General features: G+C 39.5%; 3 protein-coding genes across 3 annotated transcripts in view; 2 read left to right on the top strand and 1 right to left on the bottom strand.

Annotated features, from left to right (window-relative positions):
* Window positions 1-6,441, top strand: part of LOC115204238 (gamma-aminobutyric acid receptor subunit beta-4) — a 45,009-nt gene extending 38,568 nt beyond the window's left edge. Inside the window, exons 6-10 of the mRNA XM_029769639.1 lie at window positions 754-891; window positions 2,143-2,295; window positions 2,699-2,955; window positions 3,591-3,680; window positions 4,034-6,441. Coding sequence (XP_029625499.1) covers window positions 754-891; window positions 2,143-2,295; window positions 2,699-2,955; window positions 3,591-3,680; window positions 4,034-4,387 — 992 coding nt within the window. The 3' untranslated portion in view covers window positions 4,388-6,441. The remainder of the gene's footprint in view (window positions 1-753; window positions 892-2,142; window positions 2,296-2,698; window positions 2,956-3,590; window positions 3,681-4,033) is intronic.
* Window positions 6,442-19,110: 12,669 nt separating this feature from the next.
* LOC115204244 (V-set and immunoglobulin domain-containing protein 1-like) lies at window positions 19,111-23,386 on the top strand. Its single transcript, XM_029769654.1, has 7 exons — window positions 19,111-19,353; window positions 19,544-19,707; window positions 20,961-21,168; window positions 22,100-22,258; window positions 22,350-22,466; window positions 22,570-22,705; window positions 22,806-23,386. Exons 1-7 carry the CDS (start codon window positions 19,311-19,313, stop codon window positions 22,954-22,956), a joined length of 978 nt encoding a protein of 325 aa, XP_029625514.1. The 5' UTR covers window positions 19,111-19,310; the 3' UTR covers window positions 22,957-23,386.
* A 576-nt stretch (window positions 23,387-23,962) lies between these two features.
* Window positions 23,963-27,505, bottom strand: gpr34l (G protein-coupled receptor 34 like). The gene is made up of 2 exons (XM_029769653.1): window positions 27,300-27,505; window positions 23,963-27,073 (listed from the first exon to the last, which is right to left on the bottom strand). The coding sequence occupies exon 2, from the start codon at window positions 26,984-26,986 to the stop codon at window positions 25,988-25,990; it is 999 nt and encodes a 332-aa protein (XP_029625513.1). The 5' UTR covers window positions 26,987-27,073; window positions 27,300-27,505; the 3' UTR covers window positions 23,963-25,987.
* Window positions 27,506-27,707: the final 202 nt, after the last annotated feature.

Genomic DNA, 27,707 nt, shown 5'->3' with positions numbered 1-27,707 from the left:
AGACTGCTGAACAGTTAATCAAATGGCTACCTCGACTATTTGCATTGACCCCCTTTTTATTTGCACTGACTCTCTTGCACCAGCTCTATGCACAATCACAGGACTACCCACACACTCACAACATATTACACTAACACTCCAACACACACATGCACACACACATACACTACATACGCTCACACAAAACACACACACACATGCACATTGACGCCACACACAAACACACTCACACATAGACACACTTTCCTACTCTTTCACACTCTTCACATACGCTGCTGCTACTCTGTTTATTATCTATCCTGATTACCTAGTCACTATTACCCCTACCTACATTATCTCAAGTACCTCAACTACCTTGTAACCCTGCACATTGACTCGGTACCGGTACTCCTTGTATATAGCCCTGTGTTTGTTATTTTATTGTGTTACTATTTCATTTTTTATTTTTAGCAAATTATTCTTGCTTTTCAACTCTGCATTGTTGGGAACGGGCTCATAAGTAAGCATTTCAAAGTAAAGTCTATACCTGTTCTATTCGGCTCATGTGACAAATACATTTTGATTTGATTAGTTGTCATACAGTTTACCTAAGTGGGTGACCATGTTATATACAGTACCAATGGACTGAAGGCCTATTCTCCTCTGCTTTGGTCCATTCTGCTTCCCTAATGTCAAAGGTGAGATATTCTACCAGTACTGAACCTGTTCATTCTCCTCAAATCCTCTCCACCTATTCTCTGTAACCTGAGACAGATGGGTACACCACAGACGACATTGTTTTCTACTGGCACGGAGGTGACACTGCAGTGACGGGGGTGGACAAGCTGGAGCTACCTCAGTTCTCCATCGTAGCACTTCGCCTGGTGTCCAGGGAGGTCAGGTTTACCACAGGTAAGGCCTCCACACCTCATATCTGTGCTGAAGGGGTAGTAATGCCATAAGAATACATTCTAAGAAATATGCAGAAATACATTCTAATGGTCCTGTATGTACATGTTAGTTATTTTTCAACTTAACAATGATAGAATGTAGGCTTGCTTGTAGGATTAGTTAAACTGTCAGTCCAGTTCCACTCACTGTTTTGTGTTATTAATGCTATTCCAATGGGTAGCACTTCCAACTAGCTGCTTAACAGTTCAGAGAACGTCTCCTGCAGAATATTTAAAGTAATCTCCATGTGACAGTTAACTTGAGTTCATTTAGTAGTCTAGTCTTTAAGTAGTCTTGCCCTTGTGTGTGCACTTGTTTATTTATATTCACGAGGTATAGCAGAAAGGAATAAAATATGTATGCCCGGATATTGATTCATTAAAAGATTTACCAGACCAGGGAGATGAAAGGGTCATTTTTCATTGTGTGTAGCACACAGTCGATTGCCTTTTAAATTAAAACCATCATGACTATCTTAGGCCCTTTCTCTCATTTTGATAAAGTGGTCATACAAACTCCCTTGAGGGAATTAGTTATGCACTCATAGCGGTAAACATTTCTCTCTAGCTGAAGTAGGGGAAAGTCAAAGCCACAGGGGAATCTATCTTTCTCATTAACAACTTGTTGTTGAGCTTGTTTGAATAATCAATACATTCAATGCAACCAATTAATGTCTCATCATAACGAGCTGACATTTTTCTCTGCAACATGCATTAATGTTAAGCGCCATAGGTTCACCCCACTAGCTATATCACAGTCTCATGTGTGTTCCTCCTCCTCACTTAAGTAGTGAGAAGACATGCTCTCCAATTACGGGCCTTTTTAAATCCCATTTTGGTGATATTTAGAGGACAGAGAAAGTGCTAAACAGAGAAAAACACAGCAGCTCTCCATGACAATTCTCAGAGGGATGCTGGAGCTGCCTGCTGAGATGGGGGGCTTGCAGAAAAATCTGCTGTGCTTGCGACTTTCTGCCATGTTTAATTGGAATCGAACTTGTCCCTGGAAAGGAATCCATTGCTTTGGGGAAATGAAGTGCTCAGTCTGAATGAATGGAGAAATGACTACCCCGCGCATTGTCAAAGTGCAGACTTTGGAACTCATAAATTGTGCCAGCGGTTCTTCCTTTTCTGCACTGATGTGTTTTCCTCTGCCCCTCTCAATCACTCCATCACTCCATCCTCTCTCCTTCTCTCTTGTTCTCTGTGAAAGGTTCCTATCCCAGGCTATCGTTGAGTTTCAGGATTAAAAGGAACATAGGCTACTTCATCCTGCAGACATACATGCCCTCCATCCTGATCACCATCCTCTCCTGGGTCTCCTTCTGGATCAACTACGATGCCTCAGCAGCTCGGGTAGCCCTGGGTAAGACTCCATCTCCACTGCAGTGTTTCAGCATCACAATGTTTTCTCAGTGAAATCAGTGGGCAAGGTTGTCTTCAACATTTCTCACAAGTTTGCTCTAACATGTTGCAGTACAAAATGCTACGCAAAGCACAATTCTGAATCGCCATAAACAGATTAATGACCATCTCCCACTTACAAAAAGGAGCCTTTACTACCACTCATAATTTGCACTTTCCATTGAAAACAGAAAGCTATAAATCTACCCAGCAGCGGCAACTTGTCAAACAATATTTAGAGGCGCACAAACCTCCTACTCAAAATCATTACCTTGCACTTTGGACCAAATATTTTACTTTAATGGTGATGACTACTGATTTATATCTAATAATAATCTATTTATGTTTGTGTTTGCAATTTCCAGGTGTTACAACGGTGCTCACCATGACAACCATTAACACCCACCTTAGGGAGACCCTCCCAAAGATCCCGTATGTGAAAGCCATCGACGTCTACCTCATGGGCTGTTTTGTGTTTGTGTTTCTGGCCCTGCTCGAATATGCCTTCGTAAACTATGTGTTCTTTGGCCGGGGCCCCCAGCAACAGAAGAAAATCCACGAGCGGCTGAACAAAACCAACAACGAGCGCCCGCGATACGAAGAGAAGCGCCTGAGGGAACAGGTTTGCATCTTCAGCTTCCTTCTTTCTCTCTGTATCAGAATCAGAATCCTAGCATAAAACAATCATTGTTTGTTTTTTTGAGAATCCCTAGCATAGACATCACAAGACTGCAAAATACGCATTCCTTTATGTTGGTTTGACATAAGACAGTACTTTCACAAACCTGAAGATGCTACCTCCACCAGATACATATACAACAGCCATCCTCCATTGCTTTTTCTCCAGCACTGACTCTTTGATTTTAATGAACATTGTTTTTTGGCATTGAGATATACTGTAGCTGTTCATTGAACTACATTCCCATTCTCCTCTCGGGTTGTTGTCTTTGTTTTGGCTGTGGACTTGATTCTGTCTTACCACTGTGCTGTCCTGGGAGTTGCATTTTTACCAACATTCACCCACTTTTGACAAATTTTAATGGGTATGCAGGCAAAAACATTAGTATTCAGGGGAAAATGCTAAAACGCTCTGACTGAATGAAGCCCCTTGTCTCTGTGTCTGAAATATGACATGCCATGCTTATGCAAAGTTGTTCTTGTTAACCTTATGTTTATGCATTCTGTATTTTTAAGATGTGCTTAATTGTCAGTGTTTTATAGGCGTTTAATGTTGAATAATGTTTTTTTCATTGCAAGGACTCCATTGCCACGCCGTTTCAAACCAACACCCTCAGGTCATATACACAGAGAAGAAATCTGTACCTCGAGGAGCAAAGAAAAGTTGGGGTACATGCATTTAGAAATCTTATGAGCTGTGGGACTGCAGCCTAATAGAGGTCTGATAAAATGGTTGATAGAGTGATGGCAATTAATTTGTGTCAATTTACTCTCAGTGAAAAAGCACCGTAAGGCATCAGCTATAAGGGAGAAAATGGGAAAAGTGCATAAATTCAGAATTCTTTAAAGAGGCATGAAAAGATTACATTTCCTTCCACATCATTACATTTGCTTTAGCTTGAAAATTGGAAATGAAAATGAAATGGGTGGGTGGGAGTAGATTATTATTAGGCCAGTTTGGGGTAATGTCACCGTGTTCTGCTTCACCTTGACATTCTCTCTCCCCTCCTCTGTCCTCCAAGGTGGACGCTTATGGGAACATCCTTCTCACCACATTGGAGATGAATAACGAGGTGATGCCGTCAGACGTGGGAAGTAGTGTCAGTGACTCCCGGAATTCAGTGATGTCATTCGACAGCTCCGGGGTCCAGTTCAGGAAGCCCATGGCTCCCCGGGACGGCTTCAGCCACCACTCACTGGACCGCAGCGCCATGCGCAGCAGGGCCAACTGTCGGCTACGACGGCGCTCCTCCAAGCTCAAGCTGAAAATCCCTAATCTGGCAGATGTCAGCACCATTGACAAATGGTCCCGGGTCCTTTTCCCCATCATGTTTGGATTTTTCAACCTAATCTACTGGTTGTACTATGTGAATTGATGTGCATCCCACTAGGAATCATGGGCCATATTTTGAGAGCACATTAAATTGGCTTTGATACAGTTGAAAATATGTATACACATGTACAAGTTGATACATATGTATATGCATATTTCTATATATTATATTTCTATATACACGTGTGTGTGTGTGTAAATCTGAAGGACTTTTCTCCTGTATAAAGCATTATTAGAATGACTTGAATGTTTAAGAATAATTGCGAGAGAAACATTTCAAGCCTTTGAAATTTCTCCTGAAACAAACAAACAAACGAACCATCTAACTAACTAACAAACAACCATCAAATCCGTTTGGGGGATTTTGGAACTAAAGACTGCATGATATTTTTGCTAAATAGAAAGCGAAAGGTCTTGAGAGAAGAGATGTCTCAGAGTCTCATTGGCTTTTTATTGATACTCTGTAATCAGCGTCCTCTACTGCAGCTCATCAAATCAGAGGTGGATTGTGTGTTCAGGCATCGGCAGAGTCCCTTATATCCAGCTTTACCCCCCATCTCCCATGGATAACATGCAGGAATTCTCCAGTTCTACTCTGTACAGCAACCTTGTTTGGATTATGTGTCGTTCCTTGGATTTTTTCAAGTGAAATTGTTCTCTTTATGGGACATCAGCTCTGGTACAATGCTGGTCTACATTGGGGCCCATCAGGATGGGATGTTAGATCACTGTGTTCCTGTCCAGAGTCAGTGCAAACTTATCTTAATTTCTCTTCTCATGTTTGTTTTTAGAGCAGTTCTTTGGGGTGTTTTCATTATGGTTACAAAGATGATGATTATTGTATTTTTTTTTCTTCTTGAAAATACTGTGTTTTTGGGAGAGTGTCACTTGTTCTAGAGTTAGTGCATTATTATAAAAAGAGTCACAGGTATGAATTACTCATTGTTTGAGAAATAGACATATACAGTACATTTTGTCATCCAGTATCCTCAAGGACATAGTTGGCAAATATAATTGTACTCTTTCTTTAACTTCCTGTGCTTGATTCATCTGTAGATACAGTATTCATTGCCTCATATCCAGCTTTGTGTTCTGTAAGGAAGGAAGGACAGCTATAGTGAATTATTTAAAGTTATTCAACTATAAAGATGTGAGAGAAAAAATATTGTGCATTAAAAAGAGATATCGCCATTGTTTATTTGTTTGATATTGAAATCAACATTTCATCGCATTGTGTGACCTGTTGTTGTACTACTCTCTCACTGTAAAAAAAAAAAAAAAAAATCACCCTTAGAATGTTGGGTACTGATATTATAGTTCCTATGAAACATGCCTGTCTTAAATTCAAATTTACTCTATTTATTTAAGGGTTGTAGCAGGGGGGCGGGATTAGAAAAAAACTCAGTACCTCTGAAAACACTGCAGACCCACCCACCCTTCAAATGTCACGGAGGATCAAACCCAGAAGATCAGAAACATCATTAGAATCTGAAGAAAGGGTTTTAAGTTTCTAGAGGCAAGACAAGATGTGTGATAAATAGCCATGAACTAAAGAGACAACCAAAAAGGCCTGTAATCCCCATTTTATTTTTTTTATTTTGCTCTTAAAGTCACTCATTTCCATTGGCTCAGATCCACTAACCAATGATATGTCCACTGCAGGGTTGATGCCATGTTTATCCAAACTGTACCTTTACAGGAGAAAAACAAGACCTTTTTTTGTTATTTGGTTCTGTCTAGAGTGAAGAGAGCAAATGCATTCATACATTAAAACAGGCATTTACAGACTATCTCCATGTTCAAACTAGTATCGCTTTGATTCAACAATGCAATGAAGTGCAGTGCATTTGATATTCATGCTAGGGAATGACAAATTCCTTTAAGATTCCTCCAAGATTTAAATGAAGAGAGCAGAAGACACATTTCCATTGTTGGCTGTAACTATGGACATTAAAGTTGTATTGTAAACGTGGTTATGACTGAAACATCTAGTGCATTGTTGAATCAGAACCTACTGGGTTTGCATGATAATCAAATGGCACTGGATGACCGAGGGAAGCAAAGTCACAGATCAGATACAGAGGTAGCCAAAAAAAAGAGATGGGGGGTCCTTTGGACATTCCAGAGGATAGGAGAGGAGAAAAGGTTGAGAGCATCACAGTTACTGCCTTGCACATTGCAGTGACTAATCTCCTCAGAGCTCACTGATGGGCTCCCCTAAGTTCCAAGAGCTTCTCTCTCCAACGTCTCCGTCCCCTGGCCGGGCTGGCACCAGACAGGCAGGATACGGACCTCTAATTGGGAGCGCCAAGCCCCATGGAAGGCTAGCACAGGACAGGATGCACCATGGGGCCGAGAGAGAGAGAGAGAGAGAGAGAGATGCAGAAAATACAGAAAAAGAGAGAGACCGTACAGATGTAGGATCTTAATTTGAGTCTGTTTGCTACAGCAGGAAATTAATCCTGCAGCAACAGGAAATGTGAATTATAATGTGGATTATAATTAATGGACATTTTTGTAGGGGTTGATACATTTTTCAGAAGGGAAAATCAAGTCTGAAATTTCTAAATTGAAATTACAAACTTCAGGAGCCTTTTTAAACCTCAAATACACTACAAGCACTGCAGGAAAGTTTTCCTGCAACAAAGTGATCAAATTAAGATCCTACATCTGTAGTATGGAGCAGAGACCAGATCTTGGATCTTGACACTTTTAACCCCAGTAAATTGGATGCATAGAATTAGGAATTATAATACTTTAATAGGATCTATATGGTTGGATGCCACTCCAATATTCTACCTGTCACAGTGGTAGTTGTGCCACCGATGACGATTAGCCTTTGCAACACATTTGAGAGAAAGTAACCAGAGTTTGCACTAAATCTAACCTGCAGTGTCAGGTTATACTACAGCAGAAAATGAAGCAGTACAGAGTAGCTACTGGGACTAAAAGTTAAAAAGGGGAGTTTCTGTTTAATCTAAAGCCAAATCAGTGGATGATACTAATCTGTAGGGGGCCGAAGTATGACGTCACTCGCCGTTACTCAGGAACCTGGCGTCAGATTTGAAGGAGCTTCTTGCACCCTATTGATCTATGTCAGATTAGTCTACATAATACTTCATAAACATGACATAACTGTTGTAACCATACATCTCCTTTTGGCAAACGACCCCTGTGGTGTCACATATAAGGATGTAGGTTTGATAGTGTCATTAGGATTCCCATGAATGGTTTTAACATGTGTCATGGTTAAGATGGCATTATATGGGCTTTAGCCTTCAGAATTCAGAATGAACCCAGTGCCATGTTGCATTTACTGTAAGATATTGTTCGCTCAGTCCTTAATTTCTCATTGGAGACATCGAAAAATCTGATCATATCGTCAGAGTAGCCCCAGATGTCCAAACAGATCTTAGACAGAAAGCATCTAGATCTGGCACCATCTTGCAGTTTTTGTTATTTTGTTATTGTCCACAGCCTGTAGATAAAATGTTGAGCTCTGTTGATTTTCATCTCTCAGTGGTCAATACGAGTACTACACATTTTTCCCACCTATGGTGTGTTAAGGGCTGGATGGATGGAGCCCACTGGATATCAAACGTCATGCTATACTGGACACAAATATAAACCCAACATGCAACAATTTCTACAATTTTACTGAGTTACATTCATATAAGGAAATCAGTCAATTGAAATAAATGCATTAGGCCCTAATCTATCTACTGGAAATACAGATATACATCTGTTAGTCACAGATACCTTAAAAAAGGATCTCGTCACGGTATCTCTGTGTATTCAAATTGCCATCTGTAAAATGCAAATGTGTTCATTGTCCATAGCTTATGCCTGCCCAAACGATAACCCCAACGCCACTATGGGGCACTCTTTCACAACATTGACATCAGCAAACCACTCGCCCACACAACGCCATACACGTGGTCTGCATTTGTGCAGCCAGTTGGACCTACTGCCAAATTCTCTAAAACAACGTTGGAGGCGGCTTATGGTAGAGAAATGAACATTACATTCTCTGGCAAAAGCTCTGGTGGACATTCCTGCAGTCAGCATGCCAATTGTATGCTCCCTCAAAACTTGAGACATCTGTGGCATTGTGTTGTGTAATAAAACTGCACATTTTAGAGTGGCCTTTTATTGTCCCCAGCACAAGGTGCACCTGTGTAATGATCATGCTGTTAAATCAGCTTCTTGATATGTTACACCTGTCAGGTGGATGGATTATCTTGGCAAAAAATAAATGCTCACTAAAAGGGATGTAAACAAATTTGTGCACAACGTTTGAGAGAAATATGTTTTTTGTGCGTATGGAACATTTCTGGGATCTTTTATTTCAGTTCATGAAACATGGGACAAACACTTTACATGTTACGTTTATATTTTTGTTCAGTGTAGATAAACTTCCCCACCCCCAATTGGCCAAGTAAGTCTTGAGCAAAATAACAAATCCACCTGGCCTACATAGCCTCAAGATGGAGTTCACCAAAACATTTGGTGAAAATGTTCAATAGCAATACAATGAATTACATTATTTAAAGTGCCAAACAAGTCTTACAAAAGCATACTATACAAAGCTTTGAAAAACAAGAAGACAATATATAAAGCTATCCAACTCAACAAACAATTTAGGGGAAGATGTAGTAGTTTAGCATTTGCATTTAAACGGCATAGTGAACATATCAAGTAAAAGTAGAAGATTTTGCCCTTTTGATTGGAAATAATCCAAATAATCCATTTGATCTGAATTTCACTTAAATGCACTAGATAGCATTTCATGCATTTCTTTCTTTTCACACATAACGACAGGTATTCTTTCCTGTAACATACAGTAAAACATAACTTCCTTAATTTTACAAAAAGCACTAATGATTGGTCCGTATGGAAACCCTTGCATGCTTGCAGTAAATATCCTCATTACATTGAACTCACACCTACTATATGTGGAAATGTAAACCACGTTCATGTTTTTTGAAAGCTGTGAGGAAACACATTTTTCATGTGATGATTTATTTTAGTTATGCCACATCTATTTTGTTGACACATTAATGTACAAGGAGTAGTGGAGGTAAAAAGAAACTGTTGAACTCATTCCAATGGGAATTATCTTGCCTCTTGTGTATATGTGTAATTACATGTGAATTGTACTGTAAATATGTTATCTTTCGCTAAATATTTCTTAATGCATGAAAAAAAACAGGGAAGTTCATAATAGCAGCTAGCTTCACTGCTAATGGCATGGACAGCTTCTATAGCATTGGCATATTTCTGCAAACAAAGCCTAAAAAAATTACATTTTAAGAAGAGAATATAAAGGTTTTGTTTTGCATGACCTAAGTTTGGAGAGGTTTATTTTCGTATTTTTCTATTCCACACTGTTCATCAGTTTCATTCTCACAGCCAGGAAGGAAGGACCCAGTGTTTACATGCTCTAGTTGCACTTATTTTACAGCCAGCTTGACAAAACACTGTAAAGCAAACTATACATTCAATAAAACTGGAGAAAAACTACAAAAATAGAATGTACATTATCTGATTCATGGTTAACATGAACAATATGTACCTATCTATCATTTTTACTTAATGTGTAGCACATACAATTTGGCATCGATACACCAAGTACAAACTGTAGTTTTATCAAGTTTAGCTTTAGCACTAACATCAATCACCCTCCAGCTACAAAGGATGTAAAGGAAGCTCACCAGTAGCATCTGAATTTAAGCCATGGGATTGCATGCTGAGTGGGTATTCCCAGCCGTTTCTCTTAAATGAGTTGCCTCTGGACTGGGGGGTTCTGGTCTGCTGCTGATTATGATGATACTTGCAGGAGGTTGTGCTGAGTCCCAATTATACATCAGTATACTTCCCTTTTCAATGAGATTTTACCAGGGAAAACATACTTGCGAAACAAATAGCTAGGGAAAAAATTCTGTAAAAATTGGCTAAACAGATTTAAAGGCCAACAACCCTTATCTATTTCAAAGATTTTAATCAGTATTATTATTGTTATTTTTTTATATATTTTTTTGTAATTGGCTGTATTTTGTTGCATTTTGTTATGGATTGTTATTATTACTGCAGTTGTGGTTTTCTCATAAAAAGAAAATGTATTTCTACTTGCAACCTGCCCTGGAAGTAAAATGGATTTAGTTTTTGTACTGTAATTGTTTTGTTCTCATTGAGCGCTTTATTTTGGTCAGTTATCTAATGAGGTGTTTTATTTCATTTGGGGTATGAGTTTTCTATCAACATTTCTATAATATGAAGTCGTATTTCCTTTTTTTGTCTATGCCAATTAATGTTATAGTGTCAATCAGCTTTTTTAGGTGTTTGAGCAAAATGTGTTTTTTTACAAATACAAGGTGTTAAAGTATGTGGTATAAAAAGGGTTATCATTCAAACAACTGACTTTTGACTAATAAAGGCTTATACAGTAAAGAATGACAGTGTCTTTTCGTTTGCCCTTTGAGGACTAATATCTATTGTTTAATTTACATTTTGATTAATTTATTTTATTGTGTTAGTCCCCAAAAGGTAAATAAAATACTCAGTTGCAAAAAAATTCTATTGAAAAATGTAATAAGTTCTTTACCGTTGCAATTCCAAGCTGTCGTGGGAGGTTACACCTATTTGTTGGTGTGTTGCTTTCTCATAAGGGCTGTCGGGATATGAAGACAGACTTGAGTACAAGTAAAATAAAAGACAAGAGAGTTTCTTCTTGTACCAGATTTGAATTAGATTACAACCATGACACATTAATGAGAGGATACCTCCATTCATGACCTATTTCCTGAATAAAGACACAAAGTGACTCCTGCTGAGAAGTGTAATGTTTGCCCCTTATTCAACTCAAGCCATAGCAGAGCTTACCCCTCATACCCAATCTTGGCCAAACATCAAACTGTGTGAAGAGAGGTGGAGACTTTAAGGTAGACACCTAGCACTAACTGTTGTCTACAATCCTTAAGATCATTTTGTGTTCTCTGGTTCATTTTCCAAATCAAGTTTTATTTGTCACATGCGCCGAATACAACAGGTGTAGACCTTACAGTGAAATGCTTACTTGCAAGTCCTTAACTAACAATGCTTTAAGAAGTTAAGAAGAAAAATATTTTTAAAAAAATAATATAAAATAAAAATTACAAATAATGAAACAGCAGCAGAGTCCTGTTCCCTGTGTTGTTGTATCTGGAGTGGTGAAGGTATTTGGAGAGATTGTTGAGGACAAAGAGCATGTGGCCAGTGTCATCTATCTGGTCTTGTGAAGATAGCACATTGATACTTACATGAGACAAAGATTCTCATTCACAAACACACAGAGCCTCTAAACTTTGAAAATGGCCCCAGTAGAGGAGAAGCACTCAGAGGATTGGAGTGCCTTGCTCTGTTAAGAATATGGATGCAGAGCCATTGAACTAGATCGGCAAAATGTGCCCTCCATTTCCATGTTCTATTGTCAGCACTCCATATAAAAACATCAAATATTGAAAGGGTGCATTAACATGGGCCAGAAATTGATGACTGCTCCACTGAGGGGAAAAAGCAGAAAAGGGTCAGAAAGCAGAGGATGATTTAGCTTCATGGCTTACACTTTCTACTGCAGTGATGTATTTTGATCTATGGTGTCATAACCAAAGCTAACCATAACCCTGCACAGTCTGGGGTTGAGTGGAAATATCCCATTTTTACAAAATTATATGAACTATTGTTCTACCATTGGTGGACATACATACACAGAGCATACAAACATTAAGAACACCAGCTCTTTCCATGACACAGATTGACCAGGTGAATGCAGGTGAAAAGCTATGATCCCTTGTTGATGTCACTTGTTAAATCCACTTCAATCAGTGTAAATGAATGGGAGGAGTCGGGTTAAAGACAGATTTTTACACCTTGAGACAATTGTGACATGGATTGTGTATGTGTGCCATTCAGAGGGTGAATGGGCAAGACAAAAAATGTAAGTGCCTTTGAATGGGGTATGGTAGTAGGTGCCAGGCGCACCGGTTTGTGTCAAGAAGTGCAACGCTGCTGGGTGCAACTCAGTATTAGGAAGGGTGCAACTCAGTATTAGGAAGGTGTTCCTAATGTTTGGTATACTCAATGTATAGTTGTATACATGATGATGATATCATGACAATAAATTTAAAACTGTGGTCATCATTGGCCTGACACTATCATGCCATCATATGTGATGAATAGAGATGTTTGCTTAAAATGTAAAGCTGGGGTGGACGGGCCATCTGGCATTTCGGAGAAATGCCAAATGGGCTGGTCTGTTTTTAGCCCAGTTGCCGTGTCAAACGTCATTTTTTTCCCCTGCAAAATTATAATTATCTGGCTGATGATGTGGGCTTTGAGGAGTATTGAGGTGTCGAGGCCTCAACAAAAGAAAATGGTCCGGTGTGTTAGAAATGCCAGGGCCGAGTTTTGGTCCCAGTCTACCCCTGATGTAAAGCACACCTGCATTGTTGTAAAGCACAAAGCACAAGGCAAGTAGTCCTCATAATTTGCTTGAAAAAGCCACCGAGCATCATCTATTCAAATATCTCATGGAGACAGATCTTTGCTGTCCTTTTGAGTTGACTTATAAATAGACTTGGAAAACTGCTCCAGGGAATGACATATCTTGTTAGAGGCCAGAAATATTCAAGACTTCCAAAGGACTCATCATGCTTCTCTGGAATGTGCTATAGTAGTGGGAGAGAAAATTACACCTTCATATCTACAGTCGTATCCCCAACTCCCAATTATTGAAAACACACGTTGGTAACTATGGTCTTTCAAATAATCTTCGTATCAAATTAGAGATCAAAATGTTCTCAGTAAAAACCTATTTTCTAACTTGTGACTTTATGAATACATGTCCTTGTTGCTTTTTCCTTTGGAGAATCAATGTTCTGATTTTGGCCATGGTGTATCTTGTCTCTCAGAGGGAGAGGTCACTTCACTCAGGGATGTCCATCCATTTTGAAATGTTTTGCCTTTGGAGTTCCTGATTTGGGGTTGAGCAGAGAGAGTGGAGAAATGAGGGGGAGTGGAGACGGAATGTGTCTAATAAAATATTAAGACACAGCTCTTTTATCCAATACAATGTGACCATCGCTGCACTGTTGGGTCTATGTGTTTCTCTTCCCATGTCCCTAGCTCTCTCTCTCTCTTCCTCTCTCTCTATTTCTCTATATCTCTCTCCTTTTCTCATGCTCTCTTCCATATTTATTCAGCATATACAAAGAGACCTCTACAAATACACTTGGAATAGCAGAAATGGGAAAAAGACTAGAAAGGCTGACTCTGTCTCTGTTTATGTTCCTCTTATTTTAGCTTGCTTCAAACGAAATAACTACAATAATTCCAATAAAACAATATTGCACCCCTGCAGTTGACAGCAATGCAGGACAATGTTTCAGTGGCATTGCATTTGGCTTTCAGTAGGGGGGGTCCTGAATGTTTATTTTTAATAATCTAGTGAGAGTTTGCACATGGTTGTGTGTAGTTGTGTGTTGTCACAAATGTGAATTTGCAATGTGTCCCGTCTCTATTTTGTGACGATGGTATTTTCAGTGGCTGTGGGGACAGTGTGAAGTCATGCTAAATGTCTGGCCTGTTTCCCCCAGGCTGCTGGGACGATGGGAGGAGGGGCAAGGAGTGAGCCGTGTTGAGGACAGAGAGGCGCTCTTGTCTCTGTTGTCATCGCTCGCTTCAAGCTCCCAGCACCTCCATCTCCCAAATGGCCTTCCCTCTTACTCATCATTCAGCAGCTAACACTGCTCTCTGTTGGCAGATTATCTAACTACACCGCCGCTAAATCAAATCTCTTACCAGCCGCTCTGGATGAACAATAACAGCAGCCAAGATCAACGTCTTCGTTACCTAATCAAATCTAATATGAAATGATTATAAGTAATTACGGGCAGACCTGCACACTGTGTCCTCCAGGCTACTATTCTCATCAAAGCACAGTAAGAGTCAGGCCCTTCTGCTCTCTGCATTTCAGGGAGCCAGTATAGTTTATCATATCACTAAACATTGACACTTAGTTGATTGGGATCATTTTAAGAGACCATAAAAATCAATGAGTGCAAGAGAGCGGTTTCAAATATGATCAAGGGCCACGTTGGAATTTAAGACCACGTCACGACTCCTGAAAGAGTTAAGGGCCTCTTTTTATGACGTGATTAATGGACAGAGAGAGAGAGGAGAGGTCACAAGCAGAGTTTTAATAGATAGCTTTATTAAACTAGTTAAATATGCTGCATCAGCCAAACAGGGCCTCTCCCAGCGTTTCTTGGGGTGTAGGACCAGCGTGCAGTGGTCTTCCTCTGGATCCAAATTGGCTGGTACCACTGGTAAGGACATCTTCACAGCCAGGCTCGGCATGACAGTAGGACTGCAGCTGTAACCACTCAGACTGGTTACCAAGTCGTAAATATTACCACAGTCTTTCTCCGCTTCCATCACTGATTGAGCAAGGCCACGGGCTCTCTTCAGGATTCGGTGACTGAAACACATAGCTAGTTTGATCTGCTATACCCTATTTGGTATGTCTGCCCATGTCATTTACATGAAGCTCTGTCAGATTTGTGTGGCTAAACTAAGTATCTGTGAGAAGTTTTTTATGTGAGGCTGTTGTCTTTGGAACGTTTCCTCTTCATTATCATACTCTTCATGGCGTCTTTTGATTGATGACCTGTCAACCACCTTATACCCAGGTACGAATGCATAGGAGAGGTTCTTGATTCCCTGGACGGGCTTGGAGGGCCCTGCAGGTAACATGGTAACTGGGCCCAGTAGTCTCTGGCTGGGAGGCCCCAGAAGTTTCTAGCTGAGAGGGGCCTGCAGTCTCTAGCTGGTAAGGCCCTGCAACCTCTGTGGGGAAATTTTGAATACCAACTCAGAGTATGCGAATTCCTTGCATTCGAGAACTTGGGATTCTCTCAGATTCCATTGGATTCCTGACCATGGTCTGAAAAGAAAAAGAAAGATGATAAGAATAGAGAAGTCAGACAACAGATGGGGCAAAACATGTTTGAAGGATGTAGCTCTGAGTTCTTTGATTTAATTGGTGAAAAACAGTTATTGTAATTATAACAGGGATCCAGTCTTTGTTGGGCATTAAAAAGTTACCTCCAACAAGAACATTAAAAAACAACAACAACATTGTTTTCATTCCTCACTCTCTCCATGCCTTTGCAGGTAATCATACTGTATGGCACATTCAGCGCAAAGCACCGTGTACGCATACTCCTGAGTTTCAGTTTGCATAGACTAGAGAAGGAGCTAGCAGGGCCACACCAGTAAGGCCCTTGAGATGTCAATGATTAACCTTTTTGTTTTCTTTTCGTTCAGCATACCTACTGTGTGTGTTTAGTCATGCCGTTTGATAAGATTTTATTCACGATGGTCCGAATCCATTTTCATACAACCCAGCAGAACTGTAACATGGTAACATAGTAACATGGTAACTGTAACATGGTAACATGGTAACATGGTAACTGTAACATAGTAACATGGTAACTGTAACATAGTAACATGGTAACATGGTAACTGTAACAAAGTAACATTGTAACATGGTAACATGGTACCTGTAACATAGAAACATGGTAACTGTAACACAGTAACATGATAACATGGTAACTGTAACATGGTAACATGGTAACATGGTAACTGTAACATGGATATCATAAGGTGAATGCACCAATTTGTAAGTCGCTCTGGATAAGAGCGTCTGCTAAATGACGTAAATGTAAATGTAAAAATAGTAACATGGTAACATGGTAACTGTAACATGGTAACATGGTAACATGGTAACTGTAACATAGTAACATAGTAACATGGTAACTGTAACATAGTAACATGGTAACATGGTAACTGTAACATAGTAACATGGTAACATGGTAACATGGTAACATAGTCGCATGGTAACATGGTAACTGTAACATGGTAACTGTGTATAGTAACTTGGTAACATGGTAACTGTAACATAGTAACATGGGAACATGGGAACTGTAACATAGTAACATGGTAACATAGGAACATGGTAACTGTAACATAGTAACATGGAGACATGATAACTGTAACAAAGTAACATGGTAACATGGTAACTGTAACATAGTGCCATGGTGACATGGTAACTGTAACATAGTAACATGGTAACATGGTAACAGGGTAACATGGTAACATGGTAACAGTAACATAGTAGCATGGTAACTGTAATATAGTAACATGGTAACTGTAACATAGTAACATGGTAACTGTAACATAGTAACATGGTAACTGTAACATAGTAACATGGTAACATGGTAACATGTAACATAGTAACATGGTAACATGGTAACTGTAACATAGTAACATGGTAACATGTAACATAGTAACATGGTAACATGGTAACATGTAACATAGTAACATAGTAACATGGTAACTGTAACATGGTAACATGGTAACATAGTAACATGGTGACATGGTAACTGTAACATACTAACATGGTAACATGGTAACATGGTAACAGTAACATAGCATGGTAACTGTAATATAGTAACATGGTAACTGTAACATAGTAACATGGTAACTGTAACATAGTAACATGGTAACATGGTAACATGTAACATAGTAACATGGTAACATGGTAACTGTAACATAGTAACATGGTAACTGTAACATAGTAACATGGTAACATGGTAACTGTAACATAGTGACATGGTAACTGTAACATAGTAACAAGGTAACTGTGACATGGTAACATGGTAACTGAAACATAGTAACATGGTAACTGTAACATAGTAACATGGTAACTGTGTCATGGTAACATAGTAACATGGTAACTGTAACATAGTAACATGGTAACATGGTAAGTGTAACATAGTAACATGGTAACTGTAACATGGTAACTGTAACATACTAACATGGTAACTGTAACATAGTAACATGGTAACATGGTAACATGGTAACTGTAACATAGTAACATGGTAACATGGTAACTGTAACATAGTAACATAGTAACATAGTAACATGGTAACTGCAACACAGTAACATGGTAACTGTAACATAGTAACATGGTAACTGTAACATGGTAACATGGTAACTGGAACATGGTAACATGGGAACTGTAACATAGTAACATGGTAACTGTAACATAGTAACATGGTAACTGTAACATAGTAACATGGTAACTGGAACATAGTAACATGGTAACTGTAACATAGTAACATGGTAACTGTAAGATGGTAACATGGTAACTGGAACATGGTAACATGGTAACTGTAACATAGTAACATGGTAACATGGTAACTGCAACACAGTAACATGGCAACTGTAACATAGTAACATGGTAACTGGAACATGGTAACATGGTAACTGGAACATGGTAACATGGTAACTGGAACATAGTAACATGGTAACTGGAACATAGTAACATGGTAACATCGTAACATGGTAACTGTAACATAGTAACATGGTAACTGTAACATGGTAGCAAGGTAACTGTAACATAGTAACATGGTAACATAGTAACATGGTAAGTGTAACATAGTAACATGGTAACTGTAACATAGTAACATGGTAACTGTAACATAGTAACATGGTAACATGGTAACTGTAACATAGTAACATGGTAATATGGTAACTGTAACATAGTAACATGGTAACTGTGACATGGTAACATGGTAACTGAAACATAGTAACATGGTAACTGTAACATAGTAACATGGTAACTGTGACATGGACACACTTTGCTCTAACATTTCATGTGCTGTTTATGATGATCCTTTTTATACATCCTGATGATGGTCATGGTATGACACCTTGGGAGACGTATATGAGCTCTGTGCCTAATGAGCTGATTCCCTCCCACTCCCTCTACATCCACCTCCATTCTTCACATCACCCTCTACATCCCCCTTCCCCTTTTTCACTGCTGATCAACATTTTCCACATCGTTAATTTCTTATGTCACTTTATTATAATTATTCACAATTAAATGAAGGGTTCTTTATGGATCCCAAAAGCGTTCTACCAAGAACCATGTAGAACCCTTTGTATGAAGGGTTCTTTATGGATCCCAAAAGGGTTCTACCTAGAACCAAAAAGGGTTCTCCTATGGGGACAGCTGAATAACCCTTTTAGGTTCTAGATAGCACCTTTTTTTCTAAGAGTGTACCGCCGTGTCGAGCTCTTAGCATGAGCAGAGTGACGGGCGAAACTGGCATTAATAACTCAGTGCCAACGGCAGGGAGTAAACTCCCCAGAGATAAGCAGCGTATTGTAGTGCTCTGGCTCACTCCCTCTCAGGGCAGGAGATAAAGGCCAGGTGGAGATTACATTACATTAATTCCTTTGTCAGAAGCCCTGACCCAGAATGACTTACAAGGTACATTTAGAGCATATAAGAGGGAGAGATGAGCATCAGCCCAAGTACTGAATAATTGTCAATGTCACTGTCAATAACTAGTGGGCCACTGCAATAAGGTTAACAGACTAAAAGGAGAAAACAGAACAAATATATACTGTACTGTACTATGTAGAGAACATCTGATAGTGTAAAGTGCAAAAACATACACTTAATTGTGTCCTTAATTCTTTAGCACAGACATCATGGCCTCCCTGTAAGTCTAAAGATTTTAGTAGGAACAAATGGCGCTAATTTGGAAATGCAAATCCACATTTTGAAAAATAACAGTCGGAGAGTATTCCCACCCAGTCTAGGTGATAAGGAAAACAAGCCTGTGCACACACCTTGAACACCCCCATGATGTCTACAGGCACAAAATTAGCCTGTACACTACCACAGAGTCCCCACAAGCTTGTACAGTACACTCTACCTAGGCGTTGCCCATTACAACTTAGTTGATAGGTAAGAACTGGGAAAGGTGAGGGATTTTGAGGTAGTGTGAGCAATACCACTCTTGACTGGCTTATTGAAGGAGACAGAAATAAGAGCCAACATTTCGTTTAAAATGTCCTCCACACTGAAAATGGTGCTGCTGCTCGGCATGACGGGTGAGTTACATGTTCATGTATTATGAAATAAATAATAATAATGATATTTCAGTAATGTGAAAGGATTTGGTACCCATATCTCTTGCAAATGGGACTCTGGGCACGTTTTGGATTGTTTGGGGTCTGATATTAAAGAATAACATTCAAACCGAATAAAAGTACATAAATATATTTATTAACCCTTTTTTAGGTTGTGGGCATTTAATCACAGTGACGGTTCCCCAAAAGTTTGAGAACGTGACAAAGGGTGAAAGTGCTCTTCTCCAGTGCACCTTTGTTACCACTGAGCAGAAAACCAGTGACCTCATCATCCAGTGGAATTTTATTTCCAAAACCTCCATGGTGCCACAGCAGGTACGTAGACTGATGTTACTTTGTGGTTTTCCTCATTCTGTCTTATGTTGCCACATTGTCACACTCCCTGTGGAGTGTGGGTTCTTCAAAGGGTTTTCCTATGGGGACAGCCAAAGAAACCTTTAAGATTATAGATATAACCTTTTTTTCTAAGAGGGAAAGATTGGTGCTTCGGTATTTTAATAAAAAGCAGGTAGGCTACTAGTTCAATATGGCGGTAGCTCTTGAGTTCCCATTTTGTGAAACACCCTGTTAAGACAACAATGAGCCCAGTCACCAGAGCACCAGTCGCTCCCTGCCCTCCAAACACACACTACAAGTGAATTATTCGATATGGTGCCAAATAAGGGTTCTTTGACTTGTAACCATAGCAGAACCCTTTTTGGTGGTATATGGAATATTTTTTGGAAGGTTCTATAAAGAATCATGCTTATAAGTTTTTAAATGGAATATGTATGGTGTGATAAATAACTATTTCCTAAGGTTCTACAAAGAACCTTTAAAAAAAAGGTTCTATATATCCCCAAAAAAGGCTTCTGCTACGGTTACAACCCTTTTTGAGGCTATATAGAATCCTTTTTTAAGATCTTTATAGAACCTTTACGGAGAATGGTTCTATAAAGAACTTTTCTCAATCTCAAATGTTCTTTGTAGAACCATACAGGGTTTTTAGTTGTGGTTCAAAAGCCATATTATATTGTTAAAATTCCATAGGTTTTATTATTGTGTTCATTAACTAATTGAATCAGGTGTGCTAGCTCTGGAACAGCTGGAGGTCCCTGAGTAGAAAATGTAGAACTACTGACTTAATCTACCATTCTCAATTCACACATGACCATACATGAGTCTTTTAATAGACACTGTTACTGACCATAGTCACAAAGTGTAGTAGCGTAACACAGCTTATTAGATAAACTAGTTGCACAAAAAGAGCTGTGCTCAAGCCACGCCCCAAAATATTCGAAAGAGCCACAACCCCTACATTTTAATTATCACAAAAAGAGGAAAGAACCCTTTTTTGAACTGCAAATAACCATTGAAGGGCTCAAATTATGGTCAGTATGGTTCCACACAGAACCATCACCCTTCCAAAAGAACCCTTGAGGAACCCTCATTTTTTGTGTGTAGAAGCCGTCTCTGAAATATCAACACGAAATCTGTCAATCAGTGCACAAATTGTTATGTTTTTGGTAAGAAGTGGTTTTCCAGTGGTTTTATGTAGGCTCTAACACATTCTTGCTGTTACTTTTTAGGTGTATTACTCTCAGTCAGGACAGGGTGTGATTTCCAAACCATATGAAGGCAGGTTGAAGCCTTCCAGCTCTCCAGCTTCTACCAACAATGCCTCAATAACAATAAGCAACATGAAAGTGTCTGATGCAGGGGCCTACACCTGCGAAGTCCGCAACTTCCCTGATGTCAGTGGAAAGACTGAGGCAACTATCATTGTCAACATTCTTGGTAAGTTCTGTTTTAGGTAAGTCACATATAATAATTAAATAGTAACGTATATCCTTCTTCCTATGTTAGTGTCAACACAACACACAACCAGACCTATGAAGCAGTGATCCTGTTTTTCCTAATCTGAGTTTTGTGATCATTGAATTACATGCCGTCTGTGATTCCATTCATTTACAGAGTTACCAGGACAACCTTGCTGGCCTCAGTATCCACAGTAGTTTCCATGGGAACTGGAGCAGACTAGTATCTTCATTGTCAGTGTCAGAAATTAGAACAGGAACACAGCAGTACAAGACCACCTCCCGACATGTCTCGTAGTCCTCAGGAATAGAATGGAGAAACACATGACTCTATTTTCGATTTAATGAATGATTCCCAGTTCGATAAAGCAGAGGGGTTGTAGTGAAGCATTATGGGGAAGGTAGTACACTGTATTCAGTCCTAACATGGACATGGTCTTTTATTTTTTATTGTTAATACATTTGATTGTACCAATCCACAATGGCTGCTCATCTTACAAATAATATACTTGCCTATAATTGGTCATGTCTGTTGTATAAATGTGTCATTTTAGTCACCGTAAACACTGCAAGTACCATGATGTACAACGTCACCATTGTAACCATAGCAAAGCATTAGAGACACTCAGGGGGATGACATTATCTTTGCTAGACTGCTCATGTTTGATTGAATATATCACTGTAATGACTGGTATCAAGCGCTGGAATTCAGTGTTCTGCAATCCAACGTCAAACGTACCTACTACTAGACCAAATATCTAGCTACTGGTCCAGGGCAAGTGTTGATTTTTTATGTCAAACTTGGCTGTACCCTTTGGAAACTTTCTCTGATTACTGGATCAACTGGGTCCAGATTGCAGAATATTACGTAATGTTAACACATGCTCTCTCTCTATCACATGGTCTGTAAGAGATGCCCTCTGTGCCGTTCTGTGCTGTCCATGGTGATGTGGAGTCTGGTCACCTGGTTACCCTCACCTGCCACAGTGTGCAGGGAAGCCCCACCCCCTCCTATACCTGGACAAGACTGGACCAGGACAAGACCAAGAAACCTGTGCTGGGGTACACAGGTGGGTTGTCATACTGTTCCTCCGTTCTCCATCACTCCTTTGTGCTCTGATTCATTTTTGCTAGACTTTTATTCTTTCTTTTTCTTTTCAGATCCAAAAATAGGATCCTTGTATATTACAAACATATCCCAGTTTGAGTTTGGAGAGTACCAGTGCAGTGCCTCTAATGATGTGGGAGCTGAAACTTGCACTGTGGAGCTCAACCATGGTACGGGTAGCATATGGGATGTTGTTTTTCCTTGTTTATATGATCTGCACACTGCTGTAGACACTGATGTAACTAATCTTACCAATAACCCGCCCTTTAACAGAGCTAGGTGACGGGGCCATTGCTGGTGCAGTCATTGGAGCACTTCTTGGAGCTCTCCTAATCATCCTTATTGTCTTGTACATGACACACTCCATGAAGAAGCAGAAATACAAGGATACCAAGGAAACAGAGATGCAGTGAGTGGTTATGATTTGGGCTGCACTATGAACTCATTGACAGTAATACAATTGAAATGTGTGGTGCAGTGTTTCACCTATAATTCCTCTCCCCCTCCAGGGCCAAACCTAAGAGTTCAACCACGGTGGCATATGAAGGCGTCCCAACCATGGAGAGTAGCCACCAGGCCTCTGTAACCTCCGGAGGGGTTCCCATGGCAACACACAGCCACGTCTATGCTGACCCTGATGGAGAAGAGGCCGAGGCTTAGGAGAAGCCTGACACACACGTCTGGGGTGACATCACTGTCTGGGGTGACATCACTGATCTGAAAAACACTGCTGCACTGAAGGTTACCAATGCCTGTGTGTTTGGAGAGAGCATCCATAGCATTTTCTATTTTGTTTCTGAGTTTGTGTTTTTGTATAATGTGTGTTTTATTGACACATTTAAATAATGCTTCGTATTTGTTTTGTCACTTTAAGAAACTTAAAGTTATTGTATTCCGAATATCTTTATTTCACACGCAAAAAATACTAATCACTCTACAGCCTGATTAATTCTAATATGTGGTAATCCATCCATTCCCTGACTAGATTTCATGATCTAATGCCAATTGCATATTCATTGTGACCTTCTAACCAATGATGACTCATCCAGGTTTTCTGGAAAAAATAAAGAATTTTGCATAAACTGTTTCATTACTAATGTGGATATTCACATGCTTTGGAATGACATGGGGTAAATCCTGAGCCTGAGGAGAGCTCTATACTGTATGTTTGGGCTGTAAGGACTGTGATGACTCCCTGAGTCCCTGTGGACTTTCCAGGCACCCTGAGGAGAGCAACATGAGATGAGCACAGCCAATCAGAGGTGGACTCAGTCATTTGACCTTAACGCCTTGCTGCTGTCTCCAATAAATACATTTCTAAGAAATAGAATGGAATATAAGACTAGAATAGTGCTCTTTGTTAATGTTGGGTTAACCCTTTTTTCATTTTAGGGAGATGGAGAGAGCTGTGTGAGTGCGGAGTCCATCTGATCCCGAAGTACGATTCAGATAAGCATGAAAAGAGAGAAGGTTAGTGGACCTATGTCTCTGGTGTGGACAGATTAATACTCCAGAGAATTGGCCCCAACAGTAATGAAAAAAATGGTGATAAAATATTATTCCACATGCTGATTCAAAGACAGTATGAATGACCAGTAGGGGGAGCTGAAAGTCCAGAACTGGTGTTACTGTTAACAAAAACACAGGAAACAACCAAGACAAATGCTGTCTGATTAAACAGAAGATAAGAATGGGTTTTAATTTACCGGTTATACTATATACAAATCACAGAAAATAAGATTGTCAACAGATATTTTACTCCAAAGTCAACTCATCCGAAATGCAAATATCCTAAATATGCACCAATCAGTATTTATCCAAGATTTGAAATGTCTGGCAGAGATATCAATGTGAATGTCTGGCTTTGAACAGCGGGTATATCACTCTTTCCTCTGCTCCTCCATTTCAACTGATAAGTCTCTGTGATCAATCTATGCTGTCAGTCGAAGCCGAGCCTTTTGAGCAGTAGGTAATAAAACAAACTAATTCAACCAATAATTGACTTGATAAATCAGTGAATAACTGAGTGAATCCTAACAGTGATTGGATAAGACTACTTAAAACGTAGATAATGTATTGCTTCTACTATACAGACTACTCACATACTTACTTAAATTGATCAGTACTCTCTTATCATTTAATATCAATGTACTTTAATATAAATGTTTTGAAAGCAAGAGAACAATGATTCCATAATAATTACAGAATCTCAAAGTGTTTTCTGAGGAGATAATCTGTCATGAACATGAAATTAAGTTTAATTCCAAAACACTATATAGCCATTTTCAGGACTCTTGGTAAATTAGCTTTTATTGTTTAAAGAAATTCTGAAAGAGATTGGTGTGTTTTTTCCCTATCTAATCATTACATGGGGTTGTTCAATGACAGATATGTATTTGTTTTAAATCTGTCACTTGATGGTTCCATTTCAGAGTGACAAATAATCATAATAGAAAAATGCTATATGTCTACCTCACTGTCAGAGAAATAAGTAGTACTGCTAGGTTTTACACAGTCAAATGTAACAAAAAACAACTTTTTTTAAAGAAATAAACAAATTATACATTTGTGCCATCAACATTAAAATGATGAAATACAATACTATGAGATCTGTATGTAAAACGTTTCTTCTTCCTTCTCTTTTCCCACTAGCACTGACTTTGATGATAAATATTTGATGAGGGAAAATGTACTTGATACGATTGTGATGTTGTTGTCTCACCTAGCTGTCTTAAGATTAATGCACTCATTGTAAGTCGCTTTGGAGAAGAGCATCTGCTAAATTACTAGAATGTAAATTACATTGAGTATGCTGACAATCAAATATACATGATACAAACATTCCATTACAGCTAAACAATGGATATATAGCGTTTTGGGAGAAAAAAAAAAAAGTCATACATACAAAAAATCTGAGAACGGTAATATTTTACACAGACATGAAGGTACCCCTAAGCAATCATTCTGATGAAAAAACACAAATGTGAGAAATTGGTGGATAGAGAGTTTTGGAAAGAAACTCTTCAAATGAAAGCAATGTTGGTGAACTTAACTAATGCAATTGTAAAAGACAAATACCTCCACATATAAACTTCATGGCTCTCTATCGTGTGAAAATATATATGTACTGATCCCATGTCAGAAAAAAACATTATTTTAAAAAGCGCACAAGACTGACACAAGCCTTTGTCAGTGTACTTCATTTAATGAATACATTTTCCGACAGCATAGGGTCGGAAAATCATAGGGTGAGTAAGTAGGTCATTTACTTGAAATGAAACAGCATACTCATCTTGGGGAATCCTTGTGCGTAAGACATTTAAAAGGTCATGTTGTATATTGCCCTTTTAACCATGAGAACCTAAGGTCACCATCCATAAGTGTGAGTAACATACTCAAACAAAAAAGAATGCAAAAATTCTCATAAAAAAAAAGCATTCTTACTGGACCAACATTTATACAAAGTCCAGTAAGAACTTGATAACAAGAGTTCATATTTATATATATATACATATTTCACAATGTACATTTAATAATATCCTTCTATACTTATTTTATAGAGTCAATAGTATTAACAGTATTAACACGTATTATACATTATCTTTTTCAGTTAATCCAACTTTGTTTAATGTCCATTATCCAAATGAATTTGTGCAAAATGTTAAAACTCCCTGCCTTAGATACTGTAGCTCTATATCTCTGTAATAGATCGGTTAATACTGATGCGTCTGCGGTTAACAGCGTACATGGTCTTGAACTGCCCCTGCAGGGCACAGAGGATGGTCCTCCTGTAGGTACAGGACAGGAAGTAGTAGATGATGGGGTCCAGACAGCTGTTGAGGGCAGACAGGAGCAGAGTGAGCTCGTTGAGGATGTGGAGAATCTGCTTACTGCCCAGGGCCTGGATCACATCCACCTGGGCTAGCACATAGGGCACTCTCACCAGGTGGTATGGCAGGAAGCAGAGCGTGAAGATTACCGGCACCACAAAGGTCTTCAGGATCACCCTGCTCTTCCTCCGCTGGGCCTTGGGGTCCCGATTGCCTAAGGACATGTTCCTCAGCTTGGTGGTTATCCGAGCGTAGAAGCAGATAAAGAGGAGGAAGATGGCATAAAAGAAGGCCACCACGGTGAGGTTGGCCATGCCCCCCAGGAGTCCTTTGTGGTGGAAGTGGAAGCAGATCCTGTCACAGGGACCCTCCTTGTCTTTCCTTAGGGAAAAAAGAGACATGGCCAGGACCAGACCTGCCCACACGGAGAAGGACGCCCGGTGGCTCCACCGCACCTTGTGGATTCTCAGGACCCACACAGGCTTGATGATCTTCAGGTAGCGATCCAGACTGATCAGGCTGAGGAACAGGATGCTGGCATACATGTTGACGTAGAAGAAGACGCCCAGTACCTTGCAGAGGTAAAAGGGGCCTGGGCTGTTGTGGTAGTAGACCCGCAGGGGAAGACACATCACCAGCAGGATGTCAGCCATGGCCAGGTGGTTCATGTACACAGCCATGGACGAGTCAGAGTGTTTCCTCAGGAAGAACACAAATATGGTCATGATGTTGCTGACCAGGCCGAAGAAGCAGATTATTGAGTAGAGAATTGGTAAGGCAGGAGAGAGGATGCTGTCATGGATCTCACAGGAGGTGCTGTTCACATCAAGCCCACTGGAGTTGTCTCCTAGTTGCCTCATCGTCCCACTAACAGGGTGGTATTCAATCTAGTCCCACTGGCCGAGACACAAGCTGAATCACAAGGACGACGCACTCTGATCAATCTCCTAAAGAAAGGCAAACGTGTAATTAAAACCCATGCATTTCAAGGACAGCATTTTATAAACACCATGCATACATGGATTTTCTTTCAATGGAAGGAAACAAATGTTGATCAAATCAAATAAAAATAAACATTTTAAGTGATGAAAATTGCAATATTTGTATAATATATGCTATTATAACTATTATCAAGCCGTGTTATTACAACAGGAAATTTAAGCGAGAACTTACCTGAGTAGCTGCTCTGCCCTCCGCTTCGCTCCACTCTCAGTCTCAGACTGAAATGAATGAGTTCCTGTCCATGAGCAGTGCTTTTGACAGAATTAAGTCCCATCAAGGAAATACTGAAGTGAGTCAGCCATCAAATATCCCCTGTCGCGGCAGCTTCTGTGGCTTCCTCTATCGCACAGCTTTCAGCAAAGGGAAAATGACACAGATGTTTCTGAGTGCCCTGTCTTGACGTTGACATAGCTAGATGTGGAGGAGTAATACTTGAAGAAAAAACAACATTGTCTTGACATCATTGTTTTGGGGACTATAAGAGGTTATGATATTCTGCCCCTGGGTCTATGGAGTACAATCATTTTGCAGCAGATTCTTTTGCTTGTCATATGTGAATATGATTATTAAATAATATTA

Source organism: Salmo trutta, chromosome 12, assembly GCF_901001165.1.
Source record: "Salmo trutta chromosome 12, fSalTru1.1, whole genome shotgun sequence".
Taxonomy (NCBI): Eukaryota; Metazoa; Chordata; class Actinopteri; order Salmoniformes; family Salmonidae; genus Salmo; species Salmo trutta.
The sequence above is the reverse complement of the archived record's forward strand: the minus strand, read 5'-3'. Positions and strand labels throughout refer to the sequence as shown.

What these genes read in the sequence shown, in the direction of transcription:
- LOC115204244 (XM_029769654.1), top strand. Translation starts at nt 19,311, where the DNA reads ATGTCCTCCACACTGAAAATGGTGCTGCTGCTCGGCATGACGG. An exon ending in GCTGCTGCTCGGCATGACGG is followed by an intron (nt 19,354 to 19,543) that starts GTGAGTTACATG and finishes ACCCTTTTTTAG; the next exon opens with GTTGTGGGCATTTAATCACA. An exon ending in TATCATTGTCAACATTCTTG is followed by an intron (nt 21,169 to 22,099) that starts GTAAGTTCTGTT and finishes ATGGTCTGTAAG; the next exon opens with AGATGCCCTCTGTGCCGTTC.
- gpr34l (XM_029769653.1), bottom strand. Translation starts at nt 26,986, where the DNA reads ATGAGGCAACTAGGAGACAACTCCAGTGGGCTTGATGTGAACAGCACC.